Below are 23,061 nucleotides of genomic sequence, written 5' to 3'. Positions count from 1 at the left end.
AAGCAAAACTCAAAGCAATCTTGTATGATTTTGGTCACCTTGACCTTCAAAAGGTCTAACAAGGTCACTGACCTTAAATGAGCATGTGACCTTTCGCTTAGAATCGGTTATCTAGGTTCTGGGGACACTTTGGAAACCAACCTGGAACTTGACCTTGTTTGACATTTTTTGACCCGAAGTTCATGAGCTAGGAACCTGAAACTGTGACATAAGTGAGTTCACGTACAGGTCAACACACCCTGTAAATTTGGTGCTTCTAGCTTTCTTAGTTCCCGAGATCTCAGGGAGGGTCAAATCGTCCCCCCCCCCCCCGTCCCTCACCCGAGCGGAGGGTATCCAGACGGCCATCCGGGCGCGTGTTATCCGGAGGGGCACGGGAAGGTCCCCACTCATAATTGTGCCAGGCTGAGTCCGGGGAAGCAAGGTTTGCTTAGTGTGGTGAATTTCTATATAGTGGCCGAAAGATGTGTTATAATATATTGCCGCAAATGTTTCCCGTTTATTTCCGTATTGTTCGCATTTTATAGTCAGCTTATAATCGGCGTAGTGTAATAAACCGTGAGCACGAGAACCGCATGAGCGGCATGCGTCTGTGAACAGCAGTAATTATTTTGACGGCCTTATCGCGTCATGTTAACGTGGATATGAACCAGAACATATCCACATAACATGGATATGAACCAGAACAAGCAGTGACTCGCAGGTTACGGGCTGCTTCACGCAGTCGGCTGGGGCTTCAGCTGTCATATAGAAGCATCACAGTCCATCGGGAAAGTGCCGGTCTCCGGACTGGTTTGGCTTGGTGTTGCCAGGTTTGAGCTCCGTCGTCTTGGTGTTGTCAGGTTTGAACTCTGTCGGCTTGGTGTTGTCAGGTTTGAGCTCTGTCGGCGTAAAAAGACGCTCTCATTGCCACGGAGTGGAGGATAAAGGATTACATGGTGGCAATGAAATAACACTGTAAAATAACACAGGTTATTCTGGTGTATCCTAGAGGCTGAGGCCGATCCACACGCGACCGGGCCGTATGATGTATACTGGGATCCACGTGCCCTCGTGTGGGGTGGCCGAGCATAGCAGCCTGTGGACCGCTCGTGGCTGACGATAGCAGCATAGCGCTGGTACAGCGAGGATAAGTCGGCAGTCAGGATAAAATGAGGAGCCTGGATGGGGAAGGTGAATGTGTGCTGATGGAGTGATCTGTCTATATTATTGGTCGAACCATGTTGCCTTAACTTGACTGATCAAATGAAGATTGGCACATCCTGCCAACCCCAACCCCTCCCCCCCCCCAACCCTTGTAAAACACTGGATGTCGAGATAAGTGTTCCCTTGTGGGGATCCTCTCATGGTACTTATTATCATGCTACTAATGTTCGGCCTTGCCCCTTATTAAGTCGTTTAACAAATACACTCGCGCAGATTTTCTATACAGTTTCAGAGGCCGTTAACCAGCAAAGAACAGTCAGCTGAAGAGAATAACTCAGTACCTGCATATGTTAAGATGCGACCCTGCCCATGCGCATGGCTCTGTCATGCAACGGATTGCGCGCTGATATACTCCGTGGCTGTCTATTTCGTGGCGTGTTCCACCCTCAATCACGAGACGGCGCATTTCGGAAAATGCACCCGCCACTGACTGAACGGTCTGCCAGCATGCCGGCAGCGTAGATACTATACCTTGCAACGGAAATAGGTTGAGCCAGCAGCGCAGGTAGCTTCCGGCCCCAACTCTCTGCAGTCGGACCTCAGGGCGTTTAGCCTATCCTGAGCGCTCGCCGCTCACGGGAGTGCATCCACATCTGATTCCGTCGGCTGATACAATGAATGCAGCTTTTGCGGTGTTTCAAATGCTCACTTACCGCAGAAAAGGTCAACAACTTAATGCACTTTCGCTACACGGCGTCCGCAAATCACGTCCGTAGCCCCAGAGCTTGGAACCGTTAGTGTACATTCCCACCGATAGATGGCGGGAGGGACGCCGCCGCGCCCAGGACCAGTCTGTGGGCAACGTGAGCTGATCAACAGCCGCCGATTGCCTCCCAGCGCTGGAGGTCACTGATTACCGCGCACGTAATGTCCGGCCCAGGCTGCGACCATGGCGTCAGCGGCGCCTGATTGGGAAGGCTATTGCGGGAAAGTGGCGGCGATCACCGGCGCGTGGAGACGATAACGGCGCGGCAGAGACGGATGCGGTCGGCCCGTCCGGCCTCGTGGTCGGCCGGCGTTCCGCACTTGTGACCATTTGAGGGGAGGACCTTTGTTGCGCAGAAGCCTGTTCATCCAGCGCAGGCTTTTAAGGGGTGTTTTGACTCAAAGTGATTTTTTTGATAATTGATTTGACTAAATTTGACTAAAAAATTGATTTGTTTAGATTTGTTTTGTCCAGAAAATGACATTTTTAGTCATGTGAGGACCCTCTGCCCCATCCACTCAGCGTCTCATAATATATGGGAGAAATTTAGTTGGTGAGGTTTCAAGCAAGATTTTATCATCTGACTAGCGGCGGTTCACAGGGCCAGAGGGAAGGTTGTATTTGTTTCCAAACCAGAAATGGCTGTAATAAGGCAGTGAAAGATTTCGTGCAAACATACCTGAAGCAAGTGCGATTCAAAACGCCTCCTATTTGCGCGCAACACTTGTAATATGACGTTTTTACTTGCGTGGAACTATTTGCATCCATTACTGTGACGAAAAAATGCGAATAATAGCCCATTTGACTTTCCTAAATAAGACGGTTACATGACATTCTTGACTTGGCATTCGTATCTTAACCTATAAGTAGCGTCATAGACGTTCATGCAAAACCATTTGCAAACGGACGCAAACGGAGTTTTGTTTGTGGGAATCGAAAATTTGGATGCTCAATGATTTACTACACCGCACCGTGTGGTGGCCTGTAATAGGCCGGCGAGGTATTACAGGTTCGCCGGAGCTATCAGCAATCCGTCCTGTTTTCTGGGTTCATATTGCGTGGAAAGGGAATGTTCCACATTTGAAGATTTTGCAGCAGGCATCAGATCAGATGAAATTACCTCGCTTATAACTATTGGTATACTTGTATGTGGAAAAGTCTGCTCTAAACAACACAATTTCTCTATTTAGAGTATATGCTCCTCAATGTGTAATAGTTTAATTGCGTCATGAAACGTTTGCCGTGCGAAATTGCAACCAACACTGACTTGCAGTGCTTCATCGAGCTAGAGGTAGCTGTGGCGTTGCTGGAGTTGTGGCTGTGGCGGTGCTGGAGGTGTGGTCGTGGCGGTGCTGGAGATCTGGCCGTGGCGGTGCTGGGAGTGTGGCGGTGGCGGCGCTGAACCAAATATGGTTGCGTGCTCGTGTTTTGGCCATTTCTCGTGGTGTTCTTTTATATTTATCCGCCAGTGTAAGTCGTTTACTAGCATTCGCGTGTTGGGCTATGACGTTTTTATTGACCTCTTCGATCACAAGTCTTATTTCCGTAATAACTAGGGATGTACAATTTTTGCATCATGCAGCACGAACCGTAATTGGTGATTGCAAACTTCGAAGCCCGCACAACAATGGTTAAAAACCAGTTGAAGGCTGTGATGGCAGGAAGTGATGCTCACGAACGCCCGGTATGAAGAACTGGGCATTATATTCTTGTCGGTTTTGAGAGCAAATGGGGTGCTATGATTTAAATGACTTTTCTATACCGTCATGCATGCCTGAATGACCTTGAAGCAGCTGCACAAAATAATCCGCGCATTTTCGCGGGCGTCTAGCTCAAAATAGGGTGGGGGGGGGGGGGAGGAGTTAGGTCTTAAGAAGGGCAGGGCTGTAAACTACAGCAAATGATTTTCAAACGTCTATTTCAGGTCCAAACCCCATACACAAATGTGGAACACTCCCTTTGAAGTTTGATGTTTACAGGTTAATACGGTACTATAATCAGGCAAGTGCGGCGACTGCAAATGTCTGCCGTCGTTGCTCCGCCGTCAGTCGCTGGGGCTGCTGTCAGGGAAGACCTCTCAGAACATAAAAAAAGAAAGATGAAAAACAACTTTCTGAGAAGGGCCGTGTTTTAGCACGTGTGGTCGCCGTCGTGTCGATGAGATGTTGCATCACTATGGATGTCTAACGTCGCCGTCGCCGCTATCAGGCGTCCATATTTCAGTGGAATGTTTTATCCTCACATTTCTGTATTAGAACTTGGGTTATGGGTAAGTACGGCTGCAATTTATTTTTATTTATTTGACATCAGCCGACAATTCACATGAAAACGTGGCACGTGCGTGACATTTGTCAAAGAGATGAGACAGTAAGTCAAAAACAAAGGAAATGGACCACGGAAAGACACACAAACCCATGCAGACGACAGACAACCCTTGTGCACATGGAATGACTCGGCAGCGTGCTTAAACTCATCTGACTGGATAAGACGGCAGGAGAGTCGTCTCACATCCGCCGCCAACTGGCTAAGGAGACAGGCCGCTCAATATGCGAGGGACCGCCGTCCCGCCGCCGTGCGCACCACCGGCGGTGCAGGTTTTAATCAATACAGGTAGAATGGTCGCAGGTCCGCGCGTCGGAGTATGTTTAAAATAAACAGGCGTAAGCTCGATAAATGTAACGAACTTAGTGGCCTGTATTATCATCTGCACAGACACTTCCACGTCCGCATCAGACGTACGTCTGTCGTTAAGTCGCCGGGGTGCCGGTGACCAGCCCACAGGTCGCCGGTCAGACGGTCGACACGATCGCGAACCAATCATCGCCCGGGTCACAGCGCCCCGGGCACCGCGACCTCCGACCGCCGAGCGGTCAGGACGCGCCGCGCCTCCGGGGACGGGGCGGCCAACACAAGTAAAACTGTTCCACGAGCAAGGTCCGCGGGTCCACCCCGCTTAAGGGCTTTGCACGCAGTGGTAACAGTTTGCATGTCACACATTTGGCGAAGCGTGGCGTGGTGCAGCTCATCCCGCGCGCGAGACACGTGGTCTTATTTTCGGATGCAGTAACTAGTCTGGTTGCGAAGTTACCTACTTTTGGCAGTCTTGTGTCGTTAACAGCTGACCGCTGGTCATAAAATGAAATGCAGTATGCCACGCGTACGATAAGTAGACCTTTCATGATGGTCAGTGGCACTCCTTGAGGGAGAATATGTCTCAGGTGGCAGAGACCGATCAGGGGGCGGTTGGACTTTTTGACTACATCACTGAGGTATCCGTCTCAGCTCAGGTGGCGGTCAAAGAGCACTCTCGGGGTTGTTTACGGTTTGGCTCTCTCGCACCGTCTTTCCACCAACCTGTACGCTGACAGGCGAAAGTCCGCGGGTGTTCTCGTCAGGTGCGAGGAGAATGAGTTCGGTTTGGGATATGCTGAGCTTGGGGCCGCGGGCATGAAACCATTATGCTAGGACGGTAGGATAGTTTCCATGTGTTTGATGAGAGGAGGAAGGTTGCGTTTGGCATCGGATATCAGGATTTGGGTGTCGTCGGCGCGCTGGAGCACATGAGCGTCCGGTGCGCGTAGACTGAGGTCGCTGGCAAAAATTGTGAATACAAGAGGACTAGTCTGATATAATAAATAAGGACTGGTCCTTGGAAAACTCCCAATGTATTGGGAAATGGCTTAAGTTCCACCCTGTCAACAGAAGGAGAAGAAATGGAGACTGATTGAGAATGGCATAAAAGAAGGAGAACCATACCGGGTCGATGTTTCAGAGCTGGAGCTTGAAAAGTCGTCGAGAATGAGGAATGACGTAAAAACGTTTCCTGAGATCCAATAGCCATAGAAGTGAATGGCGGCCACGATCCATGCTGGAAAAGATGCCGTTAGTCGTGGTGAGCATAGCAGTCTCCGTGGAATGGCGGGGACGGAAAGCATGTTGGAATGAGGACAGTAGGTGGTTGTCGTACATGCAGGTGAACACCTGGCGCTGCACCACACGCTCAACAGTTTTGACCATGATAGGGATGTCGGAAATAGGACGGTAGATGGAGACCATGGTTGGATCGCCGAATATGATAATGGGATGAATAAGGGAGTGCTTACGGGAATCGGGAGAATCGCGGGTGGTCTGGCAGGTCTTGATGATACGGAGATGGATAGAGCCGATAGCGCTCAAACAGAGGGGCAAGACATGAATGCAAATACTGTCAGGTCCACATGCCCCGAAACGCTTCATGGAGAGCATGACCTCGTGCGGCCCGCCTAGCATCGTGTCAGTCACTCGGAAAACCGATGTACCCACCCTGAGCAGGCCGCGTGGGACGTCAGGCGGCCGCCCGACGCCGGTCAGGCTGGCTGCAACACGCTGATTCTGACTGTTTACTCGCAGGGTAATGTTTTTCACGTGCGGTAAAAACCAACCCACGTTGCCCAACCTACACTTGGGGGATAGCTTCAGGAGTTCTGTTCTTCTAATCGCTTACCAAACGAACATAATTGATTCTATGATTTATTTATAAGAACACCTGGTAGGCATGTACCTTGGGCTTGCTTCCCTGGTGCATTAATAATACCACCAGAAGAAGGAATGACGGGGAAGGAAACGGTGTAGAAACCTGGTCTTCCTTACGGCGCTAGTGTAATGGGATAAGCAATGGCCGTATAAGCCGAAACCAGTGAGGGGAAACGCATGTGTGGAAATCGAGAACAAAAACTGAAACAACAGAAGACCAAATGTTGACATCGAATCTTCGTTGTAGTTAAATCGATGATGCGCGGGCTCATTTTTGAAAGAAAAAAATAATCATCACGTTCGGGTACATTTTTGTCTCTTTTTGGTAAATGTGTGGCCATGTCTGTTAGGAAATTAACGTAGCATAGCTGATCAGAAGCTATCTAAAATGTTAATTTGGCGTGCTCAGGGTGACGCTGGCCGGTACTGGGGCGTGCTCAGGGTGACGGTGGCCGGTACTGGGGCGTGCTCAGGGTGACGGTGGCCGGTACTGGGGCGTGCTCAGGGTGACGCTGGCCGGTACTGGGGCGTGCTCAGGGTGACGCTGGCCGGTACTGGGGCGTGCTCAGGGTGACGCTGGCCGGTACTGGGGCGTGCTCAGGGTGACGGTGGCCGGTACTGGGGCGTGCTCAGGGTGACGACTGGCCGTTACTGGTGGCGTGCTCAGGGTGACGCTGGGACCGGTACTGAGGGCGTGCTCAGGGTGACGGCTGCCGGTACTGGGGCGGTGCTCAGGGTGACGGTGGCCGGTACTGGGGCGTGCTCAGGGTGACGTTGGCCGGTACTGGGGGCGTGCTCAGGGTGACGCTGGCCGGTACTGGGGCGGTGCTCAGGGTGACGCTGGCCGGTACTGGGGCGTGCTCAGGGTGACGCTGGCCGGTACTGGGGCGTGCTCAGGGTGACGCTGGCCGGTACTGGGGCGTGCTCAGGGTGACGCTGGCCGGTACTGGGGCGTGCTCAGGGTGACGCTGGCCGGTAACTGGGGCGTGCTCAGGGGTGACGCTGCCGGTTACTGGGGCGTGCTCAGGTGACGACTGTGGCCGGTACTAGGGGCGTGCTCAGGGTGACGGTGGCCGGTTACAGGGGCGGTCTGCTCAGGGGTGACGCTGGCCGGTACTGGGGCGTGCTCAGGGTGACGCTGGCCGGTAACTGGGGCGGTGCTCAGGTGACCTGCCGTACTGCGTGCTCAGGGTGACTGGTGGCCGGTACTGGGCGTGCTCAGGGTGACGGTGGCCGGTACTGGGGCGTGCTCAGGGTGACGCTGGCCGGTACTGGGGCGTGCTCAGGGTGACGGTGGCCGGTACTGGGGCTGGCACACGGTGACGGTGGCCGGTACTGGGGCAGGCACACGGTGACGGTGGACGGTACTGGGGCGGGCACACGGTGACGGTGGCCGGTACCGGGGCAGGCACACGGCGACGGTGGCCGGTACTGGGGCAGGCACACGGCGACGGTGGCCGGTACTGGGGCAGGCACACGGTGACAGTGGCCGGTACTGGGGCGAGCACATGGCGACGGTCGCCGGTACTGGGGCGTGCTCAGGGTGACGGTGGCCGGTACTGGGGCAGGGTCACGGTGACGGTGGTCGGTACTGGGGCAGGCACACGGTGACGATGGCCGGTACTGGGGCAGGGTCACGGTGACGATGGCCGGTACTGGGGCAGGCACACGGTGACGGTGGCCGGTACTGGGGCTGGCACACGGTGACGGTGGCCGGTACTGGGGCAGGCACATGGTGACGATGGCCGGTACTGGGGCAGGCACACGGTGACGGTGGCCGGTACCGGGGCAGGCACACGGCGACGGTGGCCGGTACTGGGGCAGGCACACGGCGACGGTGGCCGGTACTGGGGCAGGCACACGGCGACGGTGGCCGGTACTGGGGCAGGCACACGGCGACGGTGGCCGATACTGGGGCAGGGTCACGGTGACGGTGGCCGGTACTGGGGGAGCAGCAGGCAGGCTCAGCAGGACTTGGCGCCCGCGGCCGTATGGGCTGGAGGAGGCGGCGGCTCGCAGGTGTTACGCAATGCCCCGGCCGCCGCAGCAGCGGGTATGGGGCATTGGCGGGCAGCCGGCGGCCGCGGGTGGTTACCCGCCGCCCGGCCGCCGCGGCGGCGCGCCTGCCTGCCGCCGCGAAGATCAATGGCACCCCGGCCGAGCGGCGCTCAGTTGCGGCCGCTACGCAGGCCGGGTGAGACCCGTGTGACCGCCGGCGGTGGTGACGGCTGGTGGAGGGGGGAGGGGGGGGGGGGCGTGGGCCACCGCCCGGACTTGGCTGGCTGACCATGGACGGGGCGTGATCAGAGTCGTGCTCCAGAGACCGTGTGTGTTTTACCTTCAGTTACAGCCATTAATCGCCCGGCTGGCCGCCTCCGCGATGGTGTTTTTTAACTGGATGGTGGTTCTACCCAGCAACAGCCGGGTAGAATGGGCATTTATCGGGCTTGGAACATGGGTCTGGTCCGGTGACTGTGACGACGGAAAGGACGTACCCTCGGCTAGTGACGTGTGCTGTCTCCGTATATAGGACACGCTTGCGACTTAAGACCCTTGGACCCGACCGCACAAAGGCCTGCTCCATTTGACCATGGTGTTTCTCTTCTCATGAATGCTGCATTCTGACTGATTGCATGTGGCGAGAGACTAGACCCTGACAACGACAACGCTGCTTAAGGCCTCATTTGTTACGGACGTATGTTTCGTCAGGGCGCACTAAAAACATGACCTCTGGTGAAGACGCGGTTCCTGAAAGACGAAATCTCTTATTGATAGGTAATTTCTGCCCCATGACAAGTCTATCTCCTCTAAAAGAAACCTTAAATATATAAAAGTAAGTAAAAAAGTAGCCTTAGGACTATGCGCATGATGTGCACTGAAGGGGTGGATTATGATAAAGACGAGTGCTATGATAAAGACACGAACTCCCTAACGACGAGACATGCAATAAAAACGCGACCTCCATTAATGAAACCATCTGTGCTATAAACACCACCCGCAGTCTTTATGCATCATCTGCCCGGCCAAATACCCACTTAACGCTCCAGGCGGTGATAAAAACTATTCGAATTGGGCAGGCGGAGTCTTGGCCTCTGGTATCTGCGCCATGCGAAACGTCTGTATATTTTGACTGGGTCCATCACTCGACGAATGACGTAACGGCTCACTCCGATACACAGATGCGTCCGATCCTGCTGGCAGACAATCATTTGGCTTACGTGCATGAGCCAAGCTGAGTTAACGGGCGCTACACTCGATGACGTGAGCAGCTTCATTTATTTACGCCGTGATGGAGAAGAAAGATCCGCTCGACGAGGTGAGCATTTCCATGTCGTTGTTGCGGGCTATATGTGAATCACGTCTACGATATTTCTTACATTTCGTATCGTGGCGGTTTGACGTGCAATTTTGTGCATATAAATATTCATGCAATTAGAGTTTACACAGTGCCACCGCAGATTTGCCAACAAGTTTCCCTAGCTCCAAAATAAATTTTCGTTCTTCGCTCTATGCTTTCTTGTATCCAAAAAGAACAGAATTGCGCGCACATATCTGTCAGATTTGATTCTTGCTTTGGGTCGTAATAATTTAGCAAGCTGTGAGCTTTTGGTTTTAACTGATAACAGATGAAGTTTGCCTTATATCTTCGTGGAAAGCGGTTGACATCTGCGATAAATGCCGGGGGCCTGGAGACGTTTGAATTGTCTGTGAATCAGGCATTATCAGGAAAGGGGATTAATCAACATCACCATTATTAGCGTCACATCGTCTTGTAATGCTGGCTTTTCTGACCACAAAAGTATTTGCCTCGCACAGATATCTGGCATTGGGTAAGTTGTTTTCTAAATGCTGTTCGTGTGTTATGTTATGTATATATATTGTGCCACAAACGTCCTAACATCAATCTGGAAGACAATTTAGAAATAGCGCAATGGATACTTGTGTGCGTTATAGCTGATTGCATGGAAAAGATACGACCGCAAATGAGTATGCTCGTTCATTTCCATCTTCAGCTAAGTGGTGGATGTTCATATTATGCTAATTCTACTTTGGAAACGAGCCAGTTTCCACGTTAGCAAAGCATAGAAACCCATTTCTGCATTGAGAAACTTGGTTTTCAGATAATAGGCGGCGTGGCACTTGACTTTTTGTGAGGCCCATTGTTTTGGCTGTTCGCTGGTACACGCGTATCCAATCATAACCGCGATGCATTCAGCCCCGCGATGGGTCTCTCACCGCGCGCTATTGTCCGTTCACGGAGGTGCGCATTGTCCGTGCTGACTGAGCTGTCACCGACAGAGCCGCGGCAATCAGTTACCGCACTGTTGTGACCGTTTCTGGCAGACGCAGACCGCGTTTGGAACGACGCAGCATGATTGGAGCTTTTCTATTGTCGGATGTTTTGCGCTGGAATGTTTTTAACGCTAGAAAACATGGAGAGAAATGACCCTGTGGCCTTGAAAGCTTGCGATTGTTGAAATAACTGTTGTGGCATTGACCAAACAGCGTATAGGGGGTGTGGTTGGTCTGAATGCACTTCCATCCTCCGAGGCATGTCAGTTTATCATTATATTTATCCCATGCCCTTAAACGTTTTATAGCCATCATCGAGCTGCTTTCGGCATCACTCTAGTATTTTTATCTCAACGCTTATTTTAGGTTAATTGCATCTGAACCATGGTTATCACATTTCATAGACGTCACATTTTCCTCACGGCATACAAAGTGTGTAATGATGTCATAAATCCATCAACAACGTGTCTGTTCCAGACTTAAGCCCCTGAAACCAGGACTTCCTACAGGTAGTGGTTAGCTTTAAGGTGTCCGAAATTATATATGGTTAATAAGCAATTTCTGTATACTGAACTTCAAGAGCGGAACTCTCTGGCTAGACACACTTCGCTGTCATTGTCACCCAATTGAGTCCAAATTTATTTCGTGATAATCCTCGTATCTGGTCCTTTTTGGAACGACGCCAACATCCATGCTCCAAACCTGAACGGATATTGTGCAATATCGTTCTTTGACATCACGAAATTTATAGCATGTATTTTATCTTGCATTTCAGACAATGCATCACTTCATTGGTGAAAAGCTGCTGAATGGCAACCAAACTTGATGTTCTGGAATCAGTGCCTGAGAGCCAAGAAATAGAGCATGATGTTTTTAATGAACCAACAAAAACCAGGTGACATGATCTGATTAGTACCGGGAACCGGTGGCAGCCAGGAACCAGGCCCTGGTGTTTACGAAAGAACCAAATCTTCCTGGCCCCAGTCTTGGTGAAGGAACAAATAGAAACCAAGAGCCAGGGTCCGACACTTGTGAAAGAGCCAGTGTGAGCCGGAACCACTTGTGATGTTTGTAAAATAGTTAATGGCATCGAGGAAATAGAACCTAGCGTTTACAGAGGAACCAGTAAGAACCAAGGTCCAATGTCTCATTTTGATGAAAGGCCATTTAGAACCAACAGTCACGACTGGGGACCATGCACATAACTGCAGTGTTTACGTAACCATTTTAGACCAGCATTGTGCCTCCTGTTGCCATTTCAGCGACGTCTATTTCTTCAGTAATAGCTAGTTGCTCCCTGAGCCCACTCCTTGCTGGGCTCGCCCTACCCTTCTCGTCTACCTCGTGGTGCGAGTGTCCGTCTCCGTGCCTCTTGGGGCAGTCAGAACCAATGCAATTACCAATGGCTGTGGGATCTGCTGAACCAAACTTCCCCTGAGCACCACGAGGAAAACGACTGCGTCTTCTATTGATCCGCTCGCGCGCAGAAGCAATACCACACGCATTGCAGCACAGCAACGCGGTGCTGCGCTCGATTTGACGTCACGAGAGGCTGATAGATACGTGAGAGTTAGAGCGTCGGACCGGTGATGATCGATCAGTAGATTGGCTTTTTATCGCCGCCCTTCACCGCTCCAACGAGGCAACTTTCGAGAGTCTGCCCCGCCTTGATAACGCTGTATAGCGGTTACCGCACCAGGCAGCAGCAGTGCGTTCGAGTGACTGCGCGGACTCGGTCACCAGCGATGAGGCTCGCGTGGATGTCTCCTGGTCCGGCATAGTCTGCGCACAGTCTCGCGGTCCCTAACGTTGGCTTGGCTGCCATCTAGCAGGAGCTCTTGCTGCCAGCTGTTGTTCGGAGCGCATCGGCCGGTAGACAATGCGAATGATTTGCATATCATTGCCGAAGTCATTTAGTTTGGGGACCAGACACAGCGTAAGGTTCAGCGGGCGGAAGACCAGCTGAATGGTGTATGCGCCTGTTAGTTGATTATGAGATGCAAATTGTTCAGAGAAAGAAGAGAAACGAAGTACTTCAGCACGGCCAGAGCTGCTGCAGCTTTTACTGGCGCACATTTTGCCACCAGCTGCGATCACTTATGACCGGACTGATCTTGCAGCATCATTTTGCAATCGTGCTAAAGAACGCTGGCCGGCTGTGTAAACAACCCCGGATTAGAACGTCCTTTGTGTATCATTCCAGCATCGAACCATAATTCACGCGATGTAAACAGTTTTTTTCGGACGCGAACTTGGCATGCTGAAAGTTCCGTGCCCCATCTATCTCGCTCAACAGCTCGGAAATCCCAGGCGCTTCCGGAAATGGGATGGTCGCTCGTTCACATTGCTAATTACAGCACCATCGTCAATTTCCCGCGCCAAAAGCAGGCTGTTGCGTCGGCGGGCGGTGCCATATCGGTCGCCTGGAAATTCTTCACATCTTGTAAACGCGGCGGTGAGGCGTCGTCATGACAAGAGCGCCTGCCTTCAGCCGTCGTCGGCAGCTCGCGTGAGTCAGCCGGGGACGATGCGCGGCTGCCGCGCCTCTGGAGGCGCCGCGGCCGCCGGACGCCCCGCCAGGGGTGACGGCGGCTGTCGGCCGGTGGCAGGTGCAGTGTGTATTTCGGGTCTGGAGGCCACGGCGGCCCTGCGCGGCGCGCTGGAAGCGGCGACCCGCCCACCCTCCAGTCGGCGGCAGCGTCCGGGCGCCAGGCGCACCGCACGTGGGGCGCGGCGGGCAGACCAGCCGCCGCCGCCTCGCCGTCTGACTCTCGGGTCAAAGGAGGTCTCGCCCTCGGGTCAGACAGGGTCTGGCCCTCGCGACAGACGGGGTCTGAAGTGATGCGCCAGCGTCTGGTGGCACTCGAAGTCGGCAGTGGAACAGTCCGACGGCGCAAAGCGTGAATGGTGTGCGGGGGTCTCGGAGCGATGCGTCATTCCTGGCTGATGTAGTCGAGTGGTGATCGCTGGGTGGCTGTTGCGCGTGGGTGAAGCACAATGTGATTCGGAGTATGAGTTCGGCTACAAATCGCAAGCTCAAGGAGGTAAGACAATGGGTAAATGCCCAGTGCTTGAGTAGAGAAAAGGAGGGGAAAAACTGCTTTCGGGCAGTGAACGGGTGGACGTGCCTTTCTTAGGAGTTACCGCTACACCGTTGTGGGAAACCAAGGCGAAGGAAAATAATCCTCGGGTCAGATGGGTACAAAATAAACGTGAAATGCTGATCTTCGGTCAACGTGGAATAAAACTTGGCGCAATTTCCGGGCCCTCCCTTATTCATATATTGACCTCCGCGCTTCCTGGACCCCAAGCACCATCGACTAGGCTCTTCATGAATTATGAATGATCCGGATGATCGCATTACCCACATATGCCACTCCTGCCACTGTGACCTCAAACCACGGCGGAATGTCAACGACTCCATACGTCATTATGATGATACGAGGGCAATAGCCCCACAGCTTTATTTAAATGGGCTCCGTTATAACGGTGCCAGTGGGAGGCGTTTTGCTTGGTTCGCATAGCGTGCTCGCTATGCTCTTCATCAGGTGTAGCTTGCATCAATGCTTTACGCAGTAGCGTATAAAAGGCGAATGTTTCAAGCATGTTTTATTTTGTTTTGCAGAGAAAGTAGAAGCGACTATTGCAGGAGAACTTATATTGTATGCAGATATGTATTGGATCTAACTTTGATTTTTGGAATAGTAATGCTGGTGGTAAATGAACACTTAATGTATGCGCACATATTTTGCACACCCATGCACAGAAGGTCGCCTACATCAGTTGCCGATTGCATCCCTGTGTAGATTGTCAACACAATGTTCTGTACTTTTCTCCTCGGATACACAGAGCGAATGAAAGAAAATCCGCTGGCACCCAGTGATACGACACCGATAGTCATGTCCCATCGTAAAAATGATTAATACAGTACATTAACAATACGCAAATACACATCTAGAACTTACCTTTGTGAGCTGTCCGATGCACTCCGAAACCGTATTTGCACCCAACGGTGACGAAAACATTCGTACGCCGCCCGGCATCACCTCTTCATAAACGTTAGCTATGACAACTTAACATGCTTAAGCCAGGCACTCGTCCAGCTGGTGAGGCTGCTACCGAGACCTGCTCACAGCGTCTGTAACCACATTGTCTGGGCGTCTGTGCTGCCTGCTCGTCACAGTCCGCTGCGTGGACACCGACCGGTCCCTGTGTGTCCGGGGGCGGCCTGTGCTCACCGTGCCGTCGCGCTGCTGCAGGAGCTGGTGGCGGCGACTCCGACCCAGCGGAACTGGCGAGGCATCCTGATCTCGCTTCTGGTAATCGGCCTCGTCAGCTCACTTATCGTCACCTGTGTCATCCTGCTGACCCCGCCCGACCTCGGCCCCAGGTCAGTCACCAGGTCGACCTTCCGACGGACCAAGGTCAGTCACCAGGCTCACCCCTGACGGGCCCAGGTCAGTCAGCAGGGAGCCATGATTGGCCCAGATGTCAGCAGAGTCATGACGGGCCCAGCTCAGTCAGCAGGGCACCGTGGCGGGCCGCGGTCAGTCAGCAGAGTCATGGCGGTCCAAGGTCAGTCCACAGGGTCACGACGGGTTAAGGTCAGTCAGCAGGGAGTCCTAGCGGCCGCAGGTCAGTCAGCAGGGCTTCCTGATGGGCCCAGATCAGTCAGCAGGGTCATGGCAGGCCAAGGTCAGATAGAGAGTTGTCCTGACTGGCCCAGGTGAGCGTCCAGCAGCAGTGACAGCAGATTGGGGAGTCTCATCCCAGAAAAAGTTGCGCCAATCGCGTAGGGTTGCGACAAAATGTGCCCTTCCAACCCAGTTCCCAGGAGGTTGTACCGCCACTGATAAACAGGGCACGCGATATAATTAAACACGCAGATTTCAAGATCCTTTTGGTTTAAATCGTCTTTCTGGAACTACCCGAGGGCTTTGATGGGCGTTAGTATTTTTTGCACTCCGCGTCACGTATGTGCGAAAGAAGACAAACTACATTTTTAACTTAGACTCCGTACATTACTGAGCTACCTATTAGATGTTTGGTTTTAACACATCTACATTATGCCAGGAGGACCTGAGTAAAATTTAGATATGGACACAATTAGAACACAGATAACGATAAGATAAATCCATAGATAAGGGCAGATGAGGATAAGATTAAACGAAAGATAAGGGTACAATCAAAACTCAGGCAAGGATAAGCTAAGTATGTATAGACTATGTTCCCTTTGATATCGATTTGGAGCTTAGTGTAGGCACACTGCTAAGTGACCCCACCGTGCATATCGCAGCTAATCATCACTCTTTGTTTTAACAATGACAAGAATTAATGAATACCTGTCGTCATTCAAGGCATTGTGGTTGCCTTCATTATTCACAATCGTGATTCTTAATTAATATATTTTCTGTATTTCAGGATGGCATGCTTTTATCATATTGACCACATGCACAAGTATCTTGGCAAGTTGTATGCACTTTCCAAACGAAGAGTTTTTAGGGAAGAGGCCATAAGACCAACTATGACGTCACTGGTCTAAAAGTTCACACTGCTAATTTAAATCCCCGCCGCGTCGCACTGGGTGTAAACATGTTGACACGACGAAAACCCATTACACGACGCCCTTCGCTTCCGCTCAACCTCGCTCAATGTGCTTTCGTAATTCCTCACCCGACCGCAGCTCCCGCTCCCACGCGGCGATTGCCGCTCTCCGTGCGCGCCATTTGGCACCGGGCCGCACCTGTGGCGCAGCAGAACGCGTCGCTTTTTCAGTGCGCGCAGATGAGCGGCAATCAATGGCGTCCGGAGGCGGCGGCGGCGCGGCTGCTGGCAGGTGCGGGGGCGGCGCTGTGTTTGTGCAGCGGTGCGCGGTGCGCCGACGCCTCGGAGGCCGCCTGCTGTTTGGAGAGGCGGGGATGGGTGCGTCGCTGCGTGCCCTGGGGGGGCGGCCTCTGGCGGGGGTCACGTGGAGGTCATCCTGTCGGGTCGGGCAGCGTAGAGGGGGAGGGAGGAGTACGCGGGTCGATGAGACCCGGAACCGTGCGAATCTGCGGAGAAAAAGCAATAAAAGTCTTGAGGGTCGTAAAAGTTTGACGGCCAGGTAAGAGGGTGGGAATGATGGCTAGCAATCAAATCCCCCCCCCCCCCCCATGTCGGGGAGAAGAGCGAAGATTTTAGACCTGATGATGATAAGAGAATGACCATTGTTGCAAATAAAAGGTAAATGTCAGAGTGAAGTAGCGTTTTAAGAAGCTTTTAAGTTAATGCCAATGTTACACACATGCAGAAATAAACCGGAATAGAGACAACTAAACGTGGTTAAAGGGTTTGTTGCCTCCTCTTTGGCGTTGTGTTCAAAGACTAATTGGCGAAATGCCCGGCTATTTTGTTAACTACACCAGATAAGGCTGCTGATGTAGTCAGGACATCAACCTCGTAATGGGCGACAGCCTTCCTTCCTAGCCGAAACAGCCGTTCTTTCCTTGACGCATTCCTAAGTCGTTTCAACCTAACTGAGAGCGCACAGTGCCACAGTTTCCGAGCATTTTCCGCCGACTGAAGCATGCATTGAACTTGTTTGCCTTTTCAGAATACGAGGCCATCTCATCACGCTCGAGGAGGTGGTCCAGTCTACTTACAGCGTCCCGCACGACAATGCGGCATGGGTCAACGGTACGTCACGGCATCTGCAACGGGTCGGATGATCTTTTTAGCAAATCGAATGCTATAGGAGTGATCAAAGGCTTGTGGACGTGCTGCGCGCAAAGCCACCTCGCTAAACTACGGGGGTTTGCTACCTCGTTCTAAATATATCTGCAGTAAGCAGAAGAGCTGTCGGACCTGCGTCCATTTCCTTGATGTTTTGGCGTAATGTCGAGAGCTTAACAACTGCTTCGGTACAATCTGAAGCGGACACGTTCAGACGTGTACGAACTGATGATGTACGTGGGACTCCGACGGCTGCGCGGCCTGCAGCAGTAGACTGTGCCGCATAACGTTGCTGCATAGCGGGCCGGCCTTGCGTAATTCCGCGGCCGATTTGAACTCTTACGCAGATATCGATGGAGACATTTGTGTTGCAAAGGCATAACGTCCCCATAGGCGCGACAATAGGAGGGGTGAAGCAGAAGGAGTGCTCGCCCCCATCTCTCAGCTTTTAGACTGGGGGCATCCCCCAACTTTGATGGGGCCAGTCTGAAAGTCTTTACATACAAAATTTAGGTAATTTTATCATAGCAAGTCTTGGAGAAAGGGACATCAGTTCGGCTTTGTACTTTTGAACTTCAAAACACCCTTCCTACGTTTTTGTCTCCTTTATTTTTTGCATTCAAGCGTCACTTTTGAGTGAGATAGAGACATAGTTTTCAGCTTTATGGAAGCGGGCTGTTTTGCGGCTTCTCATTAAAATGCTGCATTGTCGTCGATGAATAATATGTTGCTGCTCCGTTGATATCTAAGTTTGTTTTTCTTCATCGTCAGGCGCCGCACACAAATCACATGAGAGGGGCGAGTATAAGTAAATGCCACAGCCACTGACCTAGGGCTGGATCTGGGATTTCGTCGAGAGGAGACTACTCGACATGGGTTGGTCAAGATGATGGCAGATTCAGACTCATATTCAGACGAATTTTTGCGGCTTTGGCCTGCTGTGGGTTCCGTAATAGTTCTTGGAGTTACAGCCTTTGTGCTTGTCGTCGTGAGGAGATGAACATCTACATATAAGGTATTTTTACTACGAACATTGAAGGAGATCGTTTTAAATGTTATAACCATACATGGCACAACCTCCATTCGTTATTTGGTTAATCGGCAATAGAATTAGGACCCAATGTATGTGATGTGCCGCTTTTATTCTCTGTGCTAAATGCGAGCAGAGTATGTTCTGTTTGTATGCGGATTTTAGAGTCTATCGAATGTTGGCTGCCGAGCGAATATTGATGTGAATATGAATCTAAATATGTTGCTTATTCGTCGGATAAACCTCATGCGGTCGTATCACCCGAAATGTTGTGCCTCTCTACCAAAATATTTAGGGATTTTGGTCAGTCAATCTTTTTTATCTGGCTCATACTTTTATATTATTATTCTACACATATGCGTGGTAAACTGACACATGAAGCGCGTTCATCTGTGACCATAGACTGGGGCTTAATCATGTTGAGAAGCTTTTCGGAGGATATGTCAGAAAATGAGCTAACGCTGGCTATTAAATACTAGCACACGCAGATAGCCAGTTGACCCTAACGATTACTCAATTATGGTTTTGTGCGGCAAACTGACAGAAAAAAACGTATCTTTGGATCACCGAGTCTACGTGCAGTGAATGGTTCAAAGGGAAAGTTACGACTGTTACACGAATTCGAAATCGTGGCGAGTCAAGGGACATCGGCTGGCGCGAATATTGATGTGTTTTGATGGTAGCTGAGTAATTCGGTGAAGCAATCGCCTCCTCTATCAGCCCTATGTCACAACAGCATGATACGGCGCGGTTTTATGAGCTACGATACCAAGAAAACACGCACACAGAACACAAACACACACACACACACACACACACACACACACACACACACACACACACACACACACACACACACACACACACACACACACACACACACACACACACACACACACACACACACACACACACACCACACACACACACACACACACACACACACACACACACACACACACACACACACACACACACACACACACACACACACACACACACACACACACACACACACACACACACACACACACACACACACACACCACACACACACACACACACACACACACACACACACACACACACACACACACACACACACACACACACACACACACACACACACACACACACACCACACACCACACACCACACACACATATATATATATATATATATATATATATATATATATATATGCATACAGATATAGATATAGATATAGATATAGATAGACATCTCTCTCTTCTCTCTCTCCTCTCTCTCTCTCTCTCTCTCTCTCTCTCTCCTCTCTCTCTCTCCTCGCATCTCTCTCTCTCTCCTCTCCTCTCTCTCTCTCTCTCTCTCTCTCTCTCTCTCTCTCTCTCTCCTCTCTCCTCTCTCTCTACATGTATGTGTGACTATAAACTTACTGGGCAATCGTGGACCATTCAGTGAGTGGACCCGCAGTCTGAGCTGGTCGACCGTCACGAACGGAAAGGGGAAACAGCTGGAAGGGTGAAAGGTGACGATGCAACGGCATAACCTCTCCTCGCGGCATTCCAATGGCCCCGGCCATTTAAAACAGCCCCTACAACGGTAAGCAACCCAGTGGCAGAAGCGGAGACAGCGCGAGATCGTTGCAGTGATAACGCGGAGCCTCTGCAGAAGTTCTCACACAAGCGCGATATCACTGCAGTGATATTGCGGAGTTTCTGCAGAGGTTACCTCAAAATATGGTGGACTATGGGCCAAGTATTTCACGGATATCCGCTGCTGATCAGCTACAGTGTAAAATACATGGATGCACTTAAAGACTTCGAGCATTTCCGGCATCATTATTTCTCTGTAGATGCCGTGATCGTGAAAGCGGACGGCATGGGTCTGAAGACGTGGATGCAGCACGCTGTTTCAGTGGGCTTATCACATATTTTTCCTCTATCATAGACTATAATAGGTAAAAAAAACAAACGTTGTCATCAGATGCATATAAAGAAGCATATTATATGACTAATATGAAAATGTTGCATGAAGAAAAACACACACCTGGTAGCATTATTCATATTTGACCACCTTTGGCACCGGGGAACGTGTTAATGTCGATAACAAACATTGCAATAACACAAGGTACACCTTCACCAAATTTGAAACGTACATGGCTGAAATGTGGAAAGAAGTAGGAGATAGTGGATTGTCAGGACACTTTTTGTTTCTCCATCCTTTTGAAATAACTTATGTGCCTCTTAACGTTCCCCACTTGTTTTGGCGCATATCACATGTTAGTTAGTACCTCATGCCAAGTAAGAACTTCATAAGAGGACATGAAGTTCGCTTAGGTCTGTTTATGTGACATTTGTGACCTGAAAACGGTACTGCATGTGCCTCACCGGTTAGGTCAGTGTCGACTCGGTGTGTTTGTTCTCAGAAAGCCATTGCAATAAATCAGCTCGTGGGCGGATGGTTCTTCCGCCTTCTCGACACGTAGGTACTGTTTCACACGTGCTGGTGGAGGGTTGTAAAGTCTTGTCGGGTCACTCATCGCTGTACGTGCCTCGCATTTGCACGTATTTATGTACAACTACCTACCTTACGTGTACACAGTGCGCTCGCCTACCTACGGTTGTCATGTGCCACAGACGATGACCTGTCGTACCGGGACGACAGTGGCGGGGTGTCCGTGTACAGCGCCAGGACGCGCACCGTCAGGGCGCTGGTCAGCAACCGCACGCTGGTGAGTGACGTCTGGTGACGTCAGGTGACGTCGGGTGACGTCAGATGACGTCTAGTGGCGTCTGTGACGTCAGACGACATCTAGTTTGAAAGACCGCGTACCAAGTGCCGGCCGATTATCGGTTAGATGGCGGCTTGTCTGAGTATTATCCAGAACAGTGGTTTGTTTGATTTTCAATCGGTCTATTTTTGTACATCCGGATAGTTTTGTATTTCACCACGGCTAAAAATATGATCAAGACTGTCAGCCTCGTCCAACCCCTGTATGTTATTTTGTGTTTCGCCACGGCCACAAGATGCGATCAAGATTGCCGTCCTTGTCCAACCAACGTTTTGATGAGTTTTGGCCAAGGCCAGTGAACGGACAAAGCGACCACAAATCGGCACCGCTGTCTCGGTCTGGCCTGTGTTGAGTGACGAGTCAGACGCTTGTTTACCATTCAGTGGTCTTTTGTTACTGTTCATAAGCTTCAGTGCTAGTTGTCATGCATTGAGACAGACACGTCTGACTAGAATCAGGCACGCATTCCAGCGTCTCGCCGACTGGCTGGCGCCTGTAGCGATATCTGGCAGGCCATCCTTGGAATGTCAGAGTGGGCAATTTTACGAGATCTGAACTCAGTCGAGCGGCATCGGCCGACATTCCGCTGCTCTCGCTGGCTGGCGCCCGGCCGCCCACTGGCCGCCTTGATGGACGCGCTGGAATAAAGCTCCAGCGTCCTCCATCTCGGTGACATCAGCCGTCCGCTATTCAGAGCATCCGTTCAGCAATTTTGAATCGATTATGAATTCTGTCCAGCGTCGCTCGGAATGAAAAATAGAACGGCAGCCAACACATATTCCTTTTTACTGCAGACGACGCTGAAGTTTCAGCGGGCACGCATCCAAGCGTATCTTGGAACCCGGATAATTTTTTCTCGAAATTGGGTCCAGATCAATGCCTCAACGACAGAGATCCTTTATGCAGCAGTTCAGGCTGCATTATATCTTAAATGCAAGAGACCTTTCACGAAGTCAATGACGTGAGTGTCGCAGAAATATGCGTCATAAGGGTGGCTGAGGACTAAATCTTTGAACTCGCATGCCTTCCCAAACATCAGAAAGATTTGCATGGCGACACTCATGGCACCAAGCAAAAACGTCGGTTTTCCATTGCTGGAGTTAACACCGCGATCCACGAGCCGAGCCACCCTGCTCACCAGAACGTCTCGGCCCAGCGCGGACACACGACAGCGGCGCCGGCTCCGGCGGGAGCACGGTACGCGCGCGGCGTGGCCTGCGACAACAGCACTCCGTCGCCGGCCTTCCTCTCCGGAAACATCGGCGCCGACGACCGGCGAGCAGCAACAGTTGACTCTAATCGATCGCCGACCGTCGGAGCCGTTGGCGGCAATGGGAGCCGACAGGAGCTGACGGGAGCCGGCGGGAGCCGGCGGAGTCGACGGAATGCCGCCGCCGTAGCCTTGTTAGCGCTGAGTGCCGGCGTCGGCAGCGACCGGGCGCCCCGGAGGCGCAGCCGCTCCCGAGAGGGTGTCTCCGGCGTCAGCCGCGACCGGGCGCCCCGGAGGCGCAGCCGCTCCCGAGAGGGTGTCTCCGGCGTCAGCCGCGACCGGGCGCTCCGGAGGCGCAGCCGCTCCCGAGAGGGTGTCTCCGGCGTCAGCCGCGACCGGGCGCTCCGGAGGCGCAGCTGCTTCCGAGAAGAGTGTCTCCGACATCGGCCGCGACCGGACGCCACGGAGGCGCAGCTGCTCCCGAGAAGGGTGTCTCTGGCGTTGACCGCTGTCGGGTGCTCCGCAGGCGCTGCCGCTTCCAAGAAGGGTGTCACCGGCGGTACCCGGGTCAGCCGTGGCGGGGACGAGCTGTGCTAGAGTGCATGGAAGCAGAGACAAGA

At 51.9% G+C, this 23,061-nt stretch overlaps 1 protein-coding gene across 1 annotated transcript in view; it reads left to right on the top strand.

Annotated features, from left to right (window-relative positions):
• LOC119105328 (inactive dipeptidyl peptidase 10) overlaps positions 1 to 23,061 on the top strand; it is a 107,532-nt gene that overhangs the window by 64,313 nt on the left and 20,158 nt on the right. Inside the window, exons 2-4 of the mRNA XM_037228796.1 lie at positions 14,977 to 15,107; positions 17,310 to 17,392; positions 21,077 to 21,171. Coding sequence (XP_037084691.1) covers positions 14,977 to 15,107; positions 17,310 to 17,392; positions 21,077 to 21,171 — 309 coding nt within the window. The remainder of the gene's footprint in view (positions 1 to 14,976; positions 15,108 to 17,309; positions 17,393 to 21,076; positions 21,172 to 23,061) is intronic.

This window comes from Pollicipes pollicipes, unplaced genomic scaffold, assembly GCF_011947565.3.
Source record: "Pollicipes pollicipes isolate AB1234 unplaced genomic scaffold, Ppol_2.1 Scaffold_6138;HRSCAF=7277_pilon_pilon_pilon, whole genome shotgun sequence".
In the NCBI taxonomy this organism is placed as follows: domain Eukaryota; kingdom Metazoa; phylum Arthropoda; class Thecostraca; order Pollicipedomorpha; family Pollicipedidae; genus Pollicipes; species Pollicipes pollicipes.
Note: the sequence above shows the minus strand (reverse complement) of the source record. Positions and strands in the feature narration are given on the sequence as shown.